The sequence below is a fragment of the Gymnoscopelus microlampas genome (assembly GCF_963454915.1).
Source record: "Gymnoscopelus microlampas genome assembly, chromosome: 4".
Taxonomy (NCBI): domain Eukaryota; kingdom Metazoa; phylum Chordata; class Actinopteri; order Myctophiformes; family Myctophidae; genus Gymnoscopelus; species Gymnoscopelus microlampas.
The window spans coordinates 4,413,074-4,430,507 of NC_139941.1; the positions used below are offsets into that span (position 1 = coordinate 4,413,074).

The 17,434-nt window shown below is 39.7% G+C and overlaps 1 protein-coding gene across 1 annotated transcript in view; it reads left to right on the top strand.

Moving 5' to 3' along the window:
* Positions 1-17,070, top strand: part of LOC311043260 (uncharacterized protein) — a gene marked incomplete at its 5' end in the record, with an annotated part of 41,577 nt that extends 24,507 nt beyond the window's left edge. Inside the window, 2 exons of the mRNA XM_084054436.1 lie at positions 12,872-13,046; positions 15,455-17,070. Coding sequence (XP_083910562.1) covers positions 12,872-13,046; positions 15,455-16,953 — 1,674 coding nt within the window. The 3' untranslated portion in view covers positions 16,954-17,070. The remainder of the gene's footprint in view (positions 1-12,871; positions 13,047-15,454) is intronic.
* Positions 17,071-17,434: the final 364 nt, after the last annotated feature.

Genomic DNA, 17,434 nt, shown 5'->3' on the forward strand with positions numbered 1-17,434 from the left:
TTGGGCAAGTAGAACATGACTGTTGGGGATCAAACTGGGGAGACAGACGCTCTACCTCCTGAGCCACTGCCAGTGGAAGTGTCTGTGTGACTCATTTTGAGCTTTTTTTTCTAACCCTAACTATTTGCATGTTTTCATTCGTCAGTTTTTTATATATGGCATCGTTGTATCCAAAATGATTTTGAAGTAATAAAGCGGTTTCTCTCTCTTTCTCTTCAGAGTCTGTGAGGTTGGTGAATGGGACTAGTTTGTGTTCAGGCAGAGTGGAGGTGAAGTCGAATGAGTCGTGGGTCTCAGTGTGTGTAGGTGACTTTGACCAGCAGGATGCAGAGGTAGTCTGTAGGCAGGTAGGCTGTGGGCCTCATTCAGTCCTCCAGGAGGCACTCTATGGAGAAGTGAATGCTCCAATTTGGACCAAAGAGTTCCAGTGTGAAGGCAGCGAGTCTCACACCACGGAATGAGTTAAGGTAAAAATGTCATATGAATTCGGGGTGTACCAATATATATCGCGCTACGTTTTAGTGACGATATGTATCGTTTTGGCTGTTTTGTTTTTGCAATAATAATGCAAAAACAGAAGTTTTTGTTTGCATCTGCCCCCCCCCCCCCCATATATTTTCATAATAAAAAAAGTGCCAATATTGATTAGTTGCAGCTGACTCCAGGTTGTTTGACTTGATGTTCTACCTATTTAGAGTCTGTGGTATTTATACCGTATCTTTGGACCACACACACACACACACACACACACACACACACACACACACACACACACACACACACACACACACACACACACACACACACACACACACACATTACTCTTTTACGGCCAACACCAACAAATACATCAACTCAAACTCAATGGGAAAAGAGAGAGGGGCCATCAAATCAAACATGGTATATAAGAAACATATCACTGTCGGGTGGAAACCTTGTACATGTACAACCGTTATGTGTGGTTTACTGTTTAGTTGCAAGCTCTTGTTAATAATTTTCATTGGTTCATTATTCATAAAAGCCACAGACAGACTTAAAAGGTAGGGTAAGTGATTTGCTTTGGTTAAAATAAGTGTTAAATAGCTCTATATTCTGATAGTACTCATTGCTATATTGTTCAGTATTAGGAGTCTCCTTGTCTCTCCAGCTCTTTATTAAACAGAAAATGCATTTTCGTTTCAGTTTCAGTTTCATTTCCAATTTTATCCAACCAGGACAGAGAACTCAATCAGGATACAGATTAAACAAGTGAAATTGCAAGTGATGACACTAAGAAATGAGCAGACAAAATTGGAACTGGTACACTATACAAATAAGTGAAAAAATGCAGAAGTTAGGAGCCAATGACTGTTTTTCATATAATTCAAAATGGTGGGAGATCTAAAGGTCAGAGGTCAAAAGTCAGGGGTGAAAGTTGTTCAGCACGAGGAGACGCATATGTGTATCCAAGTTTCATGGCTGTAGGTCAAACAGGGCATGAGTTGTACCTGTTCAAAGTTGCCATTTTCAATTGAGTGCTATAGCGCCACCTTTGGACGAAAGATTGTGAGAATTATTTCTTGATAGTTTTTCATGACCATCTACCATATGGCCGAGTTTCGTAAAAAGCGACTGCACGGTTCAGCCAGAACTGCGAAAAGTGGCAGAAGAAGAAGAAGAAGTGACAGAATACTGCCAATAACAAAACAGGTCCAGAGCTGAGCTCTGGCCCCGTAATAAAGCAATCTTGGAATCTTGGAATCTTGAAAAACCCTTTGTCTGTAAAGTTTGTGACAAAGGCTTTAGTCAAAAGCAAAATCTAAAAGTACACACGAGGACTCATAAAGAAGAAAAACCATTTACTTGTGAAGTTTGTGGAAAATGCTTTACTCAAAGGGGTGCGTTGAAAGAACACTTAAGGATTCATACAGGGGAAAAGCCCCGTCTTTGTTCAGTTTGTGGCAAATGTTTTAGACACAAGTCTGGTCTAAATTGACACATGAGGACTCATAATGGGGAAAAGCCCTTTACTTGTGAAGTGTGTGGCAAAGGCTTTATTCACAGTGGTGCGTTAAAAACACACATGAGGACTCATACAGGAGAAAAACTGAAACTGGTAATCTGAAGAAACACATGAGGACTCATACAGTGGAAAAACCCTTTGCTTGTACAGTCTGTGATAGATGCTATTTTTAAAGTGATGGCCTTAGACACGTGATGAAACGTTCGGTAGACAAATAATACTTGTAGTTTGTGGCAGAAGCTTTAGTTCCAAGAGATATGTAAAAGTACACATGAGGATTTTATAAATAAGAAAAAACATTTACCTGTAAAGTTTATGGAAAAAACGTAATTCAAAAGAGTCATCCAACATTACCCATTGTGACTCGCGTGTTATCGTTCCAGGCGTTAGCACCGTGCACGCATGCATTGTTTACATGGATTGCTGGTCATGGAGTCTAGAGCTTTAAACAGCGCAGCGCAACTGTGAGATTTCTGGCACTCAACGTAATCTGTTATTATAAAATTCTGGTACCGAATGTGTTAAGAGCAGTGTATGTATCACTGTATTAATGAAACCCGCTGTTCCTGATAGGTAGGATGGGTAAACGTATTAATGGCACCCTCATGCTACTAATTGTTTGGATGGGTAAGAGGACATATTTCATGTTTATGCAAATGTTTGTAACAAAAAATCTGCAAAGAACTGGGGACCATATTATCATTGATGTTATTGTTATTACCGTTATTATTAAATACAAATAAAGTTAAGTAAGAAAGCTGAGTACGTCTTCTATCACTGCCTATAGTCAGTCATGTGATCACCTGTGTCATGCTAGTCCCTGTGCAGGTTTAGTTAAAACTAGCAAATTAATGATAACTATAATTTACTAAAGATATTTGCTGATTAAAGCTGCACTATGTAACTGTCAACACAAAAAGGAGTTGTTTTTTTATGTGAATTAATCACACACAATAAATGTGCACGCGTTGTGTATGGACCTTTAACTGTTGCAGTAGACTTTGTCCAGAACCTGATGCACTGTCTGTAAAGAGGACTTGTGGTATCACACCTCCAAGGACACAGCCTTTGTTTCAAATATGCAAACGAATGCTAGTGTCTTCCTTCATGTCGGTAGCTTTCAGCAGCAATATGCAAGCATAATTAAATATATTTTTTAATGAAAACAAATTAAGTTGACCGTAAAATGATCTTGACTGTTCAAAGGTCTGGCTGTAGCCCTACCTAACCCTAACTCCTGTCGAATCTGAATCATGTGCTTAATGAAAGCTGAAGACTTGTCTGTTTGCTGCTTCCTTTTTTTTGAGTCCTGTGTAAAAAAAAAACACTAATATACAGCTTGAATTTGGGAAAAGTGAAAAATATCGTTCCTGAGTGTCTGCACATGGTAATGATTGTATGCCCGATTGCCCGTGTGCAACTTCAGATCAATTGCTCAACCCACTGAGGAGAAAACCATGTTTAGACAGACAGACAGACATTCCAAGAATTATATGTAGGATTTCTTGGTCCAAAGATATCCATACTTTGTCTTGCCTATCAACAAATGATTTTCCATCTTAGACATCTGGTGTTTGCCTGCCACAGTAATGTACTTGTCCATTTCTTACTAATCTGAGTTCCCAGAAGTTTTCGCCAGCTAATTTCTTACAAATGATGCAGGAAACACCATACCAGCACAAGCTACTGGGTCAGGCCTGACCTTGATCAAGTCTTCTGTCTTGGACATTCAAGCCTGATGGATGTATACTGTACATACTGTAGACCAAAAATGGCCGTTCTATAAGCTCAAAACGTGCCACAGATGTGATTTGTGTGAACTTATAGATCTGCTTAAAGTTCTATTAAAGAACTGCAAAGTGTCGTTGGACATGAACTTGTTTAAACTGGTCTACAGCGTTCTGCTTCAGAACCAGATCTACAAACTGAATGCAGGTTGCATTGTGACACTTTTGTACCCTTGTAGTTCTGAGCTTGTACTGTAGATGCTGTAAATATTGGACAATTATTAATGTATTAAATAACTTTTTCATTTATTTTATGTATTCATTTTTCATAAAGTATAGGAAGAAAAAAGTAATCGCAAAACATGGCCTCCTCAGATATTAAAATGGCGATATCAACCACCAAAACCGGGGACATGTATTATCAGTGAGTGTTTCAAATTCAGTTTGAAGCTTTTGGGTCTGATTTAAAAATCTAAGTATAGAATCAAACAACTTAGAACTGTCTGGGGTACACACTAAAGCCTGAGTAGATGACCCCGAAGTGATTTAGAAGTTAAATACCATTTTCCATAGCTCCATTGTTGACAAGATACAGCATCAACAGGAATCACAGAGTTGTACATGTATTTTCTAATACATGTTCCTATTCAAGGATAGCAATGTATGATTTATTCTTAAATATGCTTTATTTCAACTGATATCGCTCTATAAATCAAGTGTGAGTTGTCAACAATATTTGCCCCGTAAAATTGGGTCCCGTCATAAAAAGGTTTTGAGAACAAACCTTCTGTGCCCAAGGAACACCAATGGGCAAGTTAAGACATGTATTCATAGTGAAATAAAGATCTACAAGCTATTTTGCTTATTTTGAAAATGTGTGGAGAGGGGGGAAAAGCCTAATGACATATCCAAAATAGGGATGCCAAGTTTAAAGAGTAAAAAATAAAAATAAATCCCAAAGCGAATACAAGAAGACTCCTCTCAAGACAAACTCACCTCAACTGAAAAAGGAATACTCACCTCGGGGGTAGGAACAGTCACCCCGGGGGGTGGGTAAACTCACCTCAGGACCTGAGAAAACTCACCTCGGAACACTCACCCCGGGGGTAGGAACACTCACCCCGGGGGTAGGAAAACTCACCCAGAAAAACTCAATGGTGTAATGTACAGTGAGTTTTTGTTTTGTGGGTGGGTTTAACCTTTCCCCTCTACACCAAGTCTGTATTTTTAAAAAAGGCACATCTACCGGCTTGTGAGCTTTCCTTTTTCACAGAATGCTTTCATAATGAGACACGTTTAATCCATACTGGATTAAATTCTGTCTTTGAAGGTATAGAATTACCAAATTATGTTGTTCAATGATATATTTGTGTTTAAAATACACACACACACACACACACACACACACACACACACACACACACACACACACACACACACACACACACACACACACACACACACACACACAAAGAGTAAGGCATCAAAATGTACCAAAAGTAATATTTCTAAAAACTAAAGTTCTCAAACAATGCATGTGTGCAATGCAATGTTCTATGCTGTTATCATTTATACCAGCAAAGTAGTAGGTAACTAAATATCCTAGGTAAAAATAGGGAAAAGTGTTTAATGCATGTTTTACAATAGTGAAATGTATATCTAATAGTAACTAAAGTTCAATAATGCTTACTATAGTGAAATGTATATCTAATAGTAACTAAAGTTCAATAATGCTTACAATAGTGAAATGTATATCTAATAGTAACTAAAGTAACTAAAGTTCAATAATGCTTACCAAAAGCTTTTCTCACAAATGTGTTCACACAGAAAACAAAACATTATACCTGTGTTTTACCTTCACTGGAGTTTTTCTTCATTTTTCTTTGTTAAGTAAGTATTTGTTTGCATTACACACATTGGAATGTTCACTTTTCTGATGAAATCTACCTTGTATTTAAAGCACTTTAATTAGCTAAATGTAATTTAACAACATACATTGACATTGGAATGTTCATTTCTCTGGGTTCCTACCTTTGTTTGTTTGTTTGTTTGTTTGATGGGGGCACAGGAGTGAAGGGGAGGAGGGGGGTTGACCACTTAACACTAATATCCCATTCCACTTAATGATTCATTGTTTGATATCTAATAGGTGGATGGGGCAAGGTGTGGAGCTGGAGACACATAGCAAATGACCATGCTATTTGCTATTTGCATTCCTTGTTCACTTTTCTGATGAAATCTACCTTTCATTCATTCTGTGAAAATGGAAAGCTCACATTATGAAAGCATTCTGTGAAAATGGAAAGCTCACAAGCCGGTAGATCTACCTTTTTACCTTTTCTGATGAAATCTACCTTGTATTTAAAGCACTATTTAAGCACTTTATTAATTCTATACCTTCAAAGAAAGAATTTAATCCAGATATGGATTAATCCAGATATGGATTAAACATCATTATGAAAGCATTCTGTGAAAATGGAAAGCTCACATTATGAAAGCATTCTGTGAAAATGGAAAGCTCACAAGCCGGTAGATCTACCTTTTTTTAAACATTGGGGTGAGTATTCCTACCTCTGAGGTGAGTCTTCCGAGGTGAGTTTTCTCAGGTCATGGGGTGAGTGTTCCTACCCCCCGAAAATCTTGGGGGTGAGTATTCCTACCTCTGAGGTGAGTCTTCCGGGGTGAGTATTCCTACCTCTGAGGTGAGTTGGTTTTGAGGTGAGTCTTCTTGATACCTCCCAAAGCACATCTGGACCATCCGAGAATCACTGACCTCCTAGAGGATAATATAGCATCACAGCAGCCTCCATGCAAACAAATATGCATTCACTAATCACTGCCAAAATTTGACTTGTAGTATTAGTAGTTTTATAAAATGATTTGCCCTTATGAAGACATAAGTGGAAAAACAGGCAGTACCTTTTAAACCAAATCATGTTTGCATCAAAGATGGAGTATTTTACTATTTTAAAATCTACATACAGTGGCCTACATTGTAATATGTATATTATTACAATGTTCTGCAGTTACACCTCAACTTTGAGCTTTGACAATGCTGTCTAAATCAATGTGATTTAGATAACCGAAACTGATACATGCCTGAAGGCAATGTCTACCAATATGACTAAGTTTTAGGCTCCTGTAAATAGACCAGAGAACAGAATGAAACACTTGGCTGCAGTGAAGTGTTTCACTCGAGCATTGAGGTATGCATGATTATCCATGCAGTAATGAACGCAGCCCACTAGGGGGCACAATCACACAGGAGAAAACAGAACACAAGCTGGGTTTACATCTACAAGGAGCAGGAGCCTAATTTTCAATTTTTCCCAATCTATCTAAAAATTAAAACAGAATAAACATGTTCCATACAAACAAACACCTCAATCACTATAAACAGAGACCCAAACCGATTGCAATTTGTGTCGCTTAAATCTTTCAGCAAACCGATCTAAATGAAAATTAGTAGCCTACTTGATTACTTTATGCTGTTCTTTCCACACATGCTCCCTGATAATTTATTGCAGAGGTCTTCAACAGGGGGTCCGGGACCCCAAGGGGGTCCTCAGAGTTACTACAGGGGGTCCGCCAAATCTTTGTGTGATTTTTACATTAACCACTTAAACCAAGCATCCCTATTCTGAGGAGAACTTTAGCCGAAAATAGCAGATCTACAAGCGCACAACGCCTCGCAGCGCGAGTGGTTTAGTATAGGGGGGAAAAGAGCAGGCTAAGTACAGAGTGAAAGGTCAGGTATACTAAGTATTGTTTAAGTGCATGGTTAAATGTCTGGAAATACAACATGAATCCAACATGATAGTGCTGTGAAACAAGTCTATGAAGCTGCCTATGAAATCTATGGAGAAAAAAAAATCTATGCGATATATAATGAGGGTCCCTGTTTTATCTCGCTCTCAGCCAAGGGGTCCTTGGCCTGAAAACGTTAAAGACCCCTGATTTATTGTGATCTTTATTTATCCAACGGGATAAATACATTGTATGTGTGAAGTTTCATGTCATAATTTATTCAGTATCAGCTCATGCTCATGTTTGATTGATTAGTTATGTCTTGGTATTGTTGCATGATGGGTAATGTGATGTCTCGATGTTTTCAGTCCCTGCACAGCAGCTCTGTGTGTCTACTGTCTCTGTCTGCAAACTGCATTGATTCACTTTATTTTCTCTTTTCAGGTACAGTATTGTGTTCCAGGCTTTATTGGGTTTAAGTGTGGGAATGTATTGTCATGCTTCTATTATTGATTCATTACTTGTACATAATATAGTCTATTATGAGATGACAGACGTGTTGTGTGTTTGCTGTATTGTGGTGAGAACTGGCTAACGGACTAGCTCCATTAAGAACCTCTCACTCCGCTATAGCTCCGAGATGAGGTTCCACTGCGAGGTCTCCCGGAATCGGTAGGACGGCCGCAAAGGGTCCGCTGTTTACCCTTTTCGCCACATCGCATCTAGCTGTAGAATATAACTCTCGTAGACGTATTTATGATTCTGACGTTTTCAATCTACGAGAGTTGTAGGGTTCACCCCCCCATGGACACAGGGACTTTCAGCACTATACCCCATAGACACTCCAAACATGTACACATTGAAAATAAAGGTGCTTACCCCCACGCTCCAAATGTTAACTCTCGCTACGGGGTAGTAGTTTAATATAATAATCCATATATTTCAATAAAGAAGTGTTTTAATGCCGTCTGTGGCCGAACGCCATTTTTTCACCCTCGTTTACTTCCTGTTTACATTGAGTAATTCCGGGTTTCACCAGATGGGGCGCGTCACTACCGCCCATTGGGAACTTCCGACAGAATCGGCCACAGACGGCATTAAAACACTTCTTTATTGAAAGATATGGATTATTACATTAAACTACTACCCCGTAGCGAGAGTTAACATTTGGGGCGTGGGGGTAAGCACCTTTATTTTCAATTTGTACATGTTTGGAGTGTCTACGGGGTATAGTGCTGAAAGTCCCTGTGTCCATGGGGGGTGAACCCTACAACTCTCGTAGATTGAAAACGTCAGAATCATAAATACGTCTACGAGAGTTGTATTCTACAGCTACTACAGTACAGAGGCGTTTCGGTCACAGGGGTCTCTCCAGCTCTTTAGTAAACAGTACATTTTCAGGTAGGTGACAACATTTAAGCCAATCAGGAGAGAGCACTGTAAATGCATTTTCTGTTTAATAAAGAGCTGGAGTGACATGGGAGACTCCTTTTCCTGAACAAACACTCTATAGCAATGAGTACTATCAGAATATAGAGCTATTTATAGAGCTACATTGTGTGTTACATTATTTCTACAAGGATTATTTCTGCTGGCCAAAGAGACATTATCAACAACAACAGAGCAGTCTCTCAGGCTCAAATAAATATGGAAGCCATCGTATTCAAATGCTAATTCCTATATGTATCTATATGCTCCAACTCTGGTGAATATTTTGATGCGAGTCTGGAAATAGTGGTACATGCTAATGTTAGGGGTTCTATTCTATGGAACACAACGTGTTACAGACATGGGGTCAGCTGATTTGGAAAGCTCTTGACCTCTGCTATAATACCTGTGTCACTAATTAGGGGGAAAACCTACATTTTCACCCTCTCAATTCAATTAATTAAAACCGTTACAATAATGCCAAATAGAACTATGTCTCTCACTCTACTACAATACTACTATTTTTTTTAATGGCCAAACATTGGCCAAATCGTCACATATTACCCAAGAAAGAGACAAAAGTTGTGAAAATAGCCGATCTACATGCTCTCAACACCTCGCCTTTTATATCTGTGGAACCATAACTAAATGTAATGCCTGAACTCCTACAATTTCAAGTGGAATTGTCAGGTTGGGGGATCCCCAGTTCAAATATGATTTGCCGCCTGAACAATTTGAGAACCAGGGCATAGAGCATGGATCCCCCAAGTGCGGCTCACTTGAGCCAATTGTGCAACATGCACATACCCCTGTCATAACATGTTTTAAATTGTGCAAAAAAATAAAAAATAAAATAGAAAGTAAGTAAAAAGCAAATGTCAAAGAAGTTCTCACGTTTCGATTTTGACCACATACCACCCTGTACACTTCCAACTGACCTGCAAAAGTTTTACTCAATTCCTACATCAGTTCATGAAAAACAGTGTCTGAGAAATTACAGTCGCGTCTTCCTTCCCATGTATTTTTGATGGCAGTAATTTCAACAGCAACAATATGGATGATGACTGATGAGACCAACATACAAATTAGTCTACCCAAGTTCATGGTTCACGTTCAGAGCTATTTGCCGGTTGAACGATATGCATAACGGAGAGAGTAGCAGCAGTCCCACTGTGGGTGCATGTGGCATGTGAGTGAGTGTTTTAAAACGTTACTTCCCACATTCAATGTAAAGAAGTGGCCCGTTAATGACGTGTGTGTGTGTGTGTGTGTGTGTGTGTCTGTCTGTGGTGGAACGTATTATGGCCTTGGGATATAAGCGTCAACTTATTGTCCTTGTGTTTCAAGAAAGAATAGATGGCTCAAGGGGACGTCCCCAGCGTAGCTCATACCGCGGCCATCTTGCCACAGTCAACTACTCTGGTACGCTCTATGGTAGCCGGTGTAAGGCGAGTGATCTGCACAAACAAAAATACTCTTTAACTCGCTGAAATCTTGACTGATTTACAAACGGTTTGGTTTATTATAAACGTTATTAGCATGGCTATGATACAGGATGCTTGGACATGTTGAAATTGCAGCTTTTCGAAAAACGACATAATCGTGCAGCATAGTTGTGTGTCACGGCTACTTGCGCAAGTTATCAAGGCTGAGACCACAGTCGAGATATTCAATTATTATATAGGTTTTATGACGACCTAATATTTGGTCTAAATGACAATCTTTGTGGATTGTTGTATTTATTAGCTGGCTAATAACAGAGGCTGCAGAGGGAGAGGGAGACCTATTATTACAAAGTTTACCCAGCAACTTTACACCAGTGGGAGAGGCAGAACTGCTCTTTCTTTTCAGCATAAATTAAGTTGCACATGATTTCTTCCAAGCGGTTTGGCTTATTAAAAACGTTTTACATTTAGATACATCATGATACAGGAAATTGCTGGCTTTGTGTTTACAGAAGTACGCCTACCAGTGAAGATGCCTGATTTTTGTGCAGCCTCCGGATGCTCTAATCGCCGTAATCTTGAAACAAGAACCCGTGGAATCACCTTTCACAAGTAAGATATGACAATATTATGACTATTAGGATATTCTTTAGTTACTTAGTGGATGTATGTACAATACAAGTCCAGCTATACAGAAACAGCGGGGCTATGTGAGATAATAGTATTGCAAGATTGTTGTTGACCCAGGCTTTTTAGAATAAGTTGCTTCCATTTGTTTACACAATTATTGAATGTTTCTTTTGGACAGCCTTTTATAACTCTTAGTGTGGTTGTCTTATTCTTAAAGTTGACATACATACATACATTAAAGTACCCCAAAAATATGATAATTTAGATGTGTATTTTTGTCCTTACCCTTAAAAGGAAAGAAGGGTGGAAAATAATATAATAATATTAAAAGTAACACATTGATGACTTCTATAAACAGAAAGTGTATATATAATAATTTATATATATATGGCTACCTTCTCATGTTTCTAAGGTTTCCCAAAACCGGAGAGAGGAGGAGGCAGTGGGAACTTGCCCTGAGAAGGGACGGTTTTGTGTCCTCTAGCAGGACACTGCTCTGCAGTGAACACTTCAAGGGTGAGGACTTTGACAGGACGGGGCAGACTGTTCGGCTTAAAGATGGTGTTGTGCCAACAATTTTCAACTTCCCAGCTCATATTCAAAGGGTATGTGTGTGATTGATATATCAATATATAAATCTGTGATTAAATGTCACACTTTCGTTTTTCTTTCTGCAAGTTTATGAATAAATAATGTATTGTGTATTACAGCACATTTTAGACACTCAATATGTCTTTAATTATGTTTTATTTTAGCCGGTAGCAACAAGAAGCACAACCACTTCTAGAAGAGCGGAGGAGAACCTGCCAATGGACTTGTCGCACGATGAACCTCAGCCTTATGTTGTGAGTATTTGCATGTGGAATGTCATAAACAAATGAGAGATTAGGCTCTTCTGTTACCAGAAGAGCCTAATCTTATTTGAGGTGGTACTCTGTGTGAAAAGTTTGAGAACCGCTGACTATCTCACTTGCTCTATGTCACTCATACTCTTTGATGAATAAACATGTGCAAAGATTGAAACCACACCCAGGGGTAGGCAACCTTTACAATCAAAAGAGCCGTTTTTGTCCAGAGCCTCAAAACGCCTCTCTCTCTCTCTCTCTCTCTCTCTCTCTCTCTCTCTCTCTCTCTCTCTCTGTATTTATCTGATAACTGTATTTATCTATAAGCCATGTTTAGATATTAATACTGTTTATAAACAGTTTTCGGGAAACTAATAAACACAATTTGCAGGCGTGAGCAGTGGGAGAGGGGTTCTCACGTACCCTTTTTTACCAGTACAGAAGCCTATTACGGACGACTGGTTGGGACCATCAAAATTACGCCTGTATATGTTTACCGCATAGCTCCAGAGATCATTTGTAAAAAAAAATGTGTGAGATATGGACAAAATCTGTAGGAGGAGGATCAAAAGTGTGTTTTGAAGAAAATTCAAAATCTATACAGATGCAAATAGGCTTGGCCTATATAGGGAGTTGTGTCATTACAGCCGGTCGATTTGACATATGGCTCGAGTGTATGCTGCTAAAACTGTGGGAAACGCTGCAAACTTTTGGGGTTACTCTATCCACCTGTTGGGGATTTGCCCCAGTAAATTCCGTGGGAATTTACTGGGGCACAGGCCCTATGCACAGGCCTGGACATATCCGGCGGAGACACCGCATATGTATAGCCTACAACCGGAACTGACGCCCACGCTCCGCTGGAAACTTGTGGATAAATAATATTAAAGTCGCCCAAGTACTACATTGTGTTGCCCACACTAACTAAAATAGGGATCACAGGTTGAAAGTTGTTTATTGTTTGTTTTTTTTCCTCTTGAGACGGCGCAATTCAATTTATTTTACTGATGATATAGCTCTAATTTATGGGGTATTCCACATTTCCAGATGCCTACCAATGATGGTCATCTATCCAGTCACAGCATGTGGCCTCAGCAGCACATCGACTCAGTAGCCTTGAGTCAGGACTTAGGCTCTGCTGCCCCCTGGAGGACTGCTGCCTGCACACCTCCCATCTTCACCGCTGAGGACAACAACTACTGCACTGACACTGAGACAGGCTGTGAGTGACACACTTGGATCTGCACAAAAAGCGCAATACATAATAGATCTAAACACTGATCAGAAGAAGTTTACTTTACGGTCAAGCCATGACATACCATGACAGCACATGCTCATTAATACACAGAGGAAAAAAAGGTAACACATTGATGACTTCTATAAACAGAAAGTGACAGATTATTATTATTATTTTTATCTTAGCTACTCAAGGATATATGACACATCGTCTTCTCCAGATAGACAGACTGTCTATGATAGCTGAGATCAGGGGCGGACTGGCCATTTGGCATACCGGGCAAATGCCCGGTGGTCCGCTGGGCCACCCCAACAAAAAAAAGTCCCAGTCCGGTCCTGGCTGAGATAGAACAGTATTAAAGGCGCTCTCCACCGCACCGACGTCGTTGGCGGAAAGCTTTGGAAAGCGTCTGTGGCCGAAAATCTGTTGTCGAATGGGTGGTGTGTACACTGTCGCGTTGGGTCGTAAGTTGTAGGGAAGCGTTGAAAGCCGACCAAACATGCTCTGTCGGCTCCCGACCGTTGGGCTGCCGGAGAGTAGGTAGAGCTCTCTGGTTGGCTGCTAGGAGGGGTACTGGGGACCCTTTCTAAAATGCAATGCAATGCAGTAGTGCTATTGGAATCTTACATAGGTGCGCCCAAATAATTAGTTACATCATGCCACTGATGCCAGTGCAGCTGCTTAAAAGCAGGTCAAATCGATTATGCTGTCACTCCAGCAGAGCAGGTCCGAAGCACACTACTGACTGACAAGTCCCGACACTTGCTTTCCACTTAATAACGTTTGATAGAGGGATAATAATAATACATTTTATTTGTAACACACTTTATATTTGACACATAACATAGGGATAATAAAAACATGATTGATACACCGAATGAACATAGACACTTCACAGATTATAGAGATCTTAGAATTATAACAATGTGACAATCACATCCAAAATGACAATCACATTGACAATTCAGAAGTGCGTTGTAATGACTCTGCAGCCGCTCTGAGGAATCATAGTCTAATGTCGGATAAATTCCGAAGTTTGCATTATAAGCTTTATTGATTGCATTATTTAATACACATATAATAAAAATTAGCATCCACATGTTATTCATGATAGAGAATGTTACATTATTGTAATCCTTTCTTGATTTCCTGCGCAATGGATTAATCAAACTCAAGTGTGTGGAGGAATGGCATATTGCACAGCTCAAAATATTGACTTTGAAAAGACTAACATCTTATATAAACACAATTGAGCACATACTGCTGCTTTTCTTTAAGGTGATTAATACCCTCACAAAAACATGTAGTAATCCTGGTCACTATACCGCCTCCCCCATGACAGCTGGGGTGCCTGATGGAGGGGAAGGGAACTGGTTGGAATCATAGATATAGAAACCTAGATACCTCATTGGCCTCTGCAGTTCGTTGGAGCAACTGGTATCGCGGCCGCCATTTTAGAGTAGGCAAGCTGACACTCAAAGTGACTACTGGCCAATCACAGCACTCACCTCGTGTTGACTACTGGCCAATCACAGCGCGTTGACTACTGGCCAATCACAGCGCGTCTAACTGACTTTTGCTGCGCGGCTGGCTCTTACAAAAATACCCGCCCCCATCTGCCTCTGATTGGCCTACCGAACACCCCCTTCTGTGACACGCGCGGAAGCTTTCCTACTCTAAATGGCGTCCGAGATACCAATGCCTCAGAGACGAAGGAGGCGTCTACCTTTATATGTCTATGGTTGGAATAACGTGTTGCTACGTCCTACCGGGGAATCTCCCCCCTGTCAGGTGACAAATGAATGAGACCAATTTACCAAAACGCATATCATGATGATTGAAAGAAGACTTTAAACCTGCGACTGGAAGCATATAGTATTTATGAGAATGTTTATTAAGGTAATACAATCAAGTTTGGCAAAAACCCATCTGCTTGAATGGTGCCTAATTCTTTCTGACACCAGCAGGGATAAAACAGCGAGACTCAAGGCCATTCATATGAACTGTCACTTCTTATACAGCCTCAATTTACAACTTAGAAGCTGGCCCCTTGTTTCTAGAGGAATATAAAGCTATTTATCACTATCACTTATCACTTATCACCTTTAACCGTGCTCAGAACTATAAGGGTCTTTGGAGACTCTTGACATCTGAACTCGGATAAATGAAGATTTTTAATGATGAAGTAACCATTTGACTTTAGGCATTGTAATCTGTTTGGGGGAATTTCAATAAACCAGTGGTTCTCAAAGTAGAACATGGGTCGTTGACGTGAGAGACAATTATGAAATATCTTTACAAAATAAATCAGTAACTTGGAGAATCTATTATATCAAATCAGAAAACACATTTAGTTGCTCTTTTTGATGTTACATCCTCTTTCCTCCCTCTAGGTCTCCAATTCCTTCCTGTGTGTAAAGAGGAGTTTTCCCCTGAACAGCAGGAAAGGATTCCCAGTCTGGTCCAAATTAAACTAGAACCTCCACAGATTAAAGAGGAACAGCAGGAAATGAGTCTCAGTTCGGTCCAGGTGAAACTAGAACATCCACAGATTAAAGAGGAACAGGAGGAGGTACTTCTTACAACAGAGGAGTGTAGTTGGTCAACGTTGACATTATTAGCAGTGAAGAGTGAAGCTGATAATAAAGACAGAGAGACAGAGCCTCCAGCCAGCACCTCAACTGAACACATGAAAACACAAGCTTATATAGAATACTGGGTACCATCAGAACCAACTAGTGATGACCAGCACCTCTCTTCACACAGTTCTGAATCTGACACTGAAGACAGTGATGAGTGGGAGAACAGGGATGATGAGTCAGTTTTAAACACTCTAAAATCACACAAGACACAACACGTTGAAGGCCCAAGATCGTCTTTGAGCAGCAAGCTGTCCCTGAACCTGAAATCATCAAAACAAACACCATCCATGAGGAGTCAAACTGGAAAGAAAAACTTTGCTTGTACAGTTTGTAGCAAACGCTTTGTTTGCAGAGACCATCTGGACAAACACATGAGGGTTCATACGGGTGAAAAGCCCTTTGCATGTTCAGTTTGTAGCAAACGCTTTGCACAAAAGGAATATCTGAAACCACACATGAGGATTCATACAGGGGAAACCCCATTTGGTTGTAAAGTTTGTAGCAAAGGCTTTGTTTGCCAAAGCCATCTGAAAGTACACATGAGGATACATACAGGTGAAAAGCCCTTTGCTTGTAAAATTTGTAGTAAAAGCTTCAGGCAAGCAGGATATCTGAAAATACATATGAGGATTCATACAGGGGAAAAACCTTATGTTTGTACAGTTTGTAGCAAAACCTTTGCTGTCCAATCAAATCTGAAAGACCATGTGAAGATTCATTCAGGGAAGAAGCCAGTTACTGTGGAATTTAATTGTTCATTTTGTAGTAAAAGGTACTCTAGTAAGAGAATTCTGAAAACACACATGAAGATTCATAGAGGTGAAAATACCTTTTTTTGTGCAATTTGTAGCAAAAGCTTTACTTGTAATGAAGATCTGAAAACACACATGAAGACTCATAGGGGAGAAAAGCTGTTTTCTTGTAAAGTATGTGACAAAAGTTACCATATAAAAGAATCTCTAAAGCAGCACATGAAGATTCATAGACGAGGAAAGCCAAACTTTGCCTGTACAGTTTGTAGCAAAAGCTTTTTCAATACGTCAAGTCTGAAAGGTCATATGAGAATTCATACAGGGGAAAAGCCCTTTGCGTGTCCATTTTGTAGTAAAAGCTTTAAGCTAGCTGGAACAATGAAAGACCACATGAGGATTCATACAGGGGAAAAGCCCTTTGTGTGTACATGTTGTAGCAAAAGCTTTACCCAAAGTGGACATCTGAAAACTCACATGAGGATTCATACAGGGGAATAGCCCTTCTACATTTTGTGAAACAAGCTTTACTCTTTAACATGATCTGAAAAGAAAGCAAGAAAGAAAAATGTACTGTATTTATCTATTGTAGTATGACTAGTATCCTGAAGTGTTAATAAAATAGCCTAACAGCGCGTCGCGGATTTGAGTCCCGATCTCTCCCCATTTCCTGTCAGCCTGTCCTACCAATAATAAAAAAGGCATACAAAGTCCAAAAGTAAATCTTAATATAATGCATAATCTTTGATTATGCATTATATTAAGATTTACTCGCTGTTCATCCTGTGAGGTCCCAATAAAGGTCATTACACACCAGGAGTGATTTAAACGATACAATAAATCGACACATCAAACTTGTTTTTGGTGATGCCTCATTAATACAGGTGAATGATGTTATTCACATCTGAAACATAAAAAAGAAAAGAAAATTACATTGCTTCATCGCCTCTGTATCGTCCTCAGTGTGCATATACTCATAACA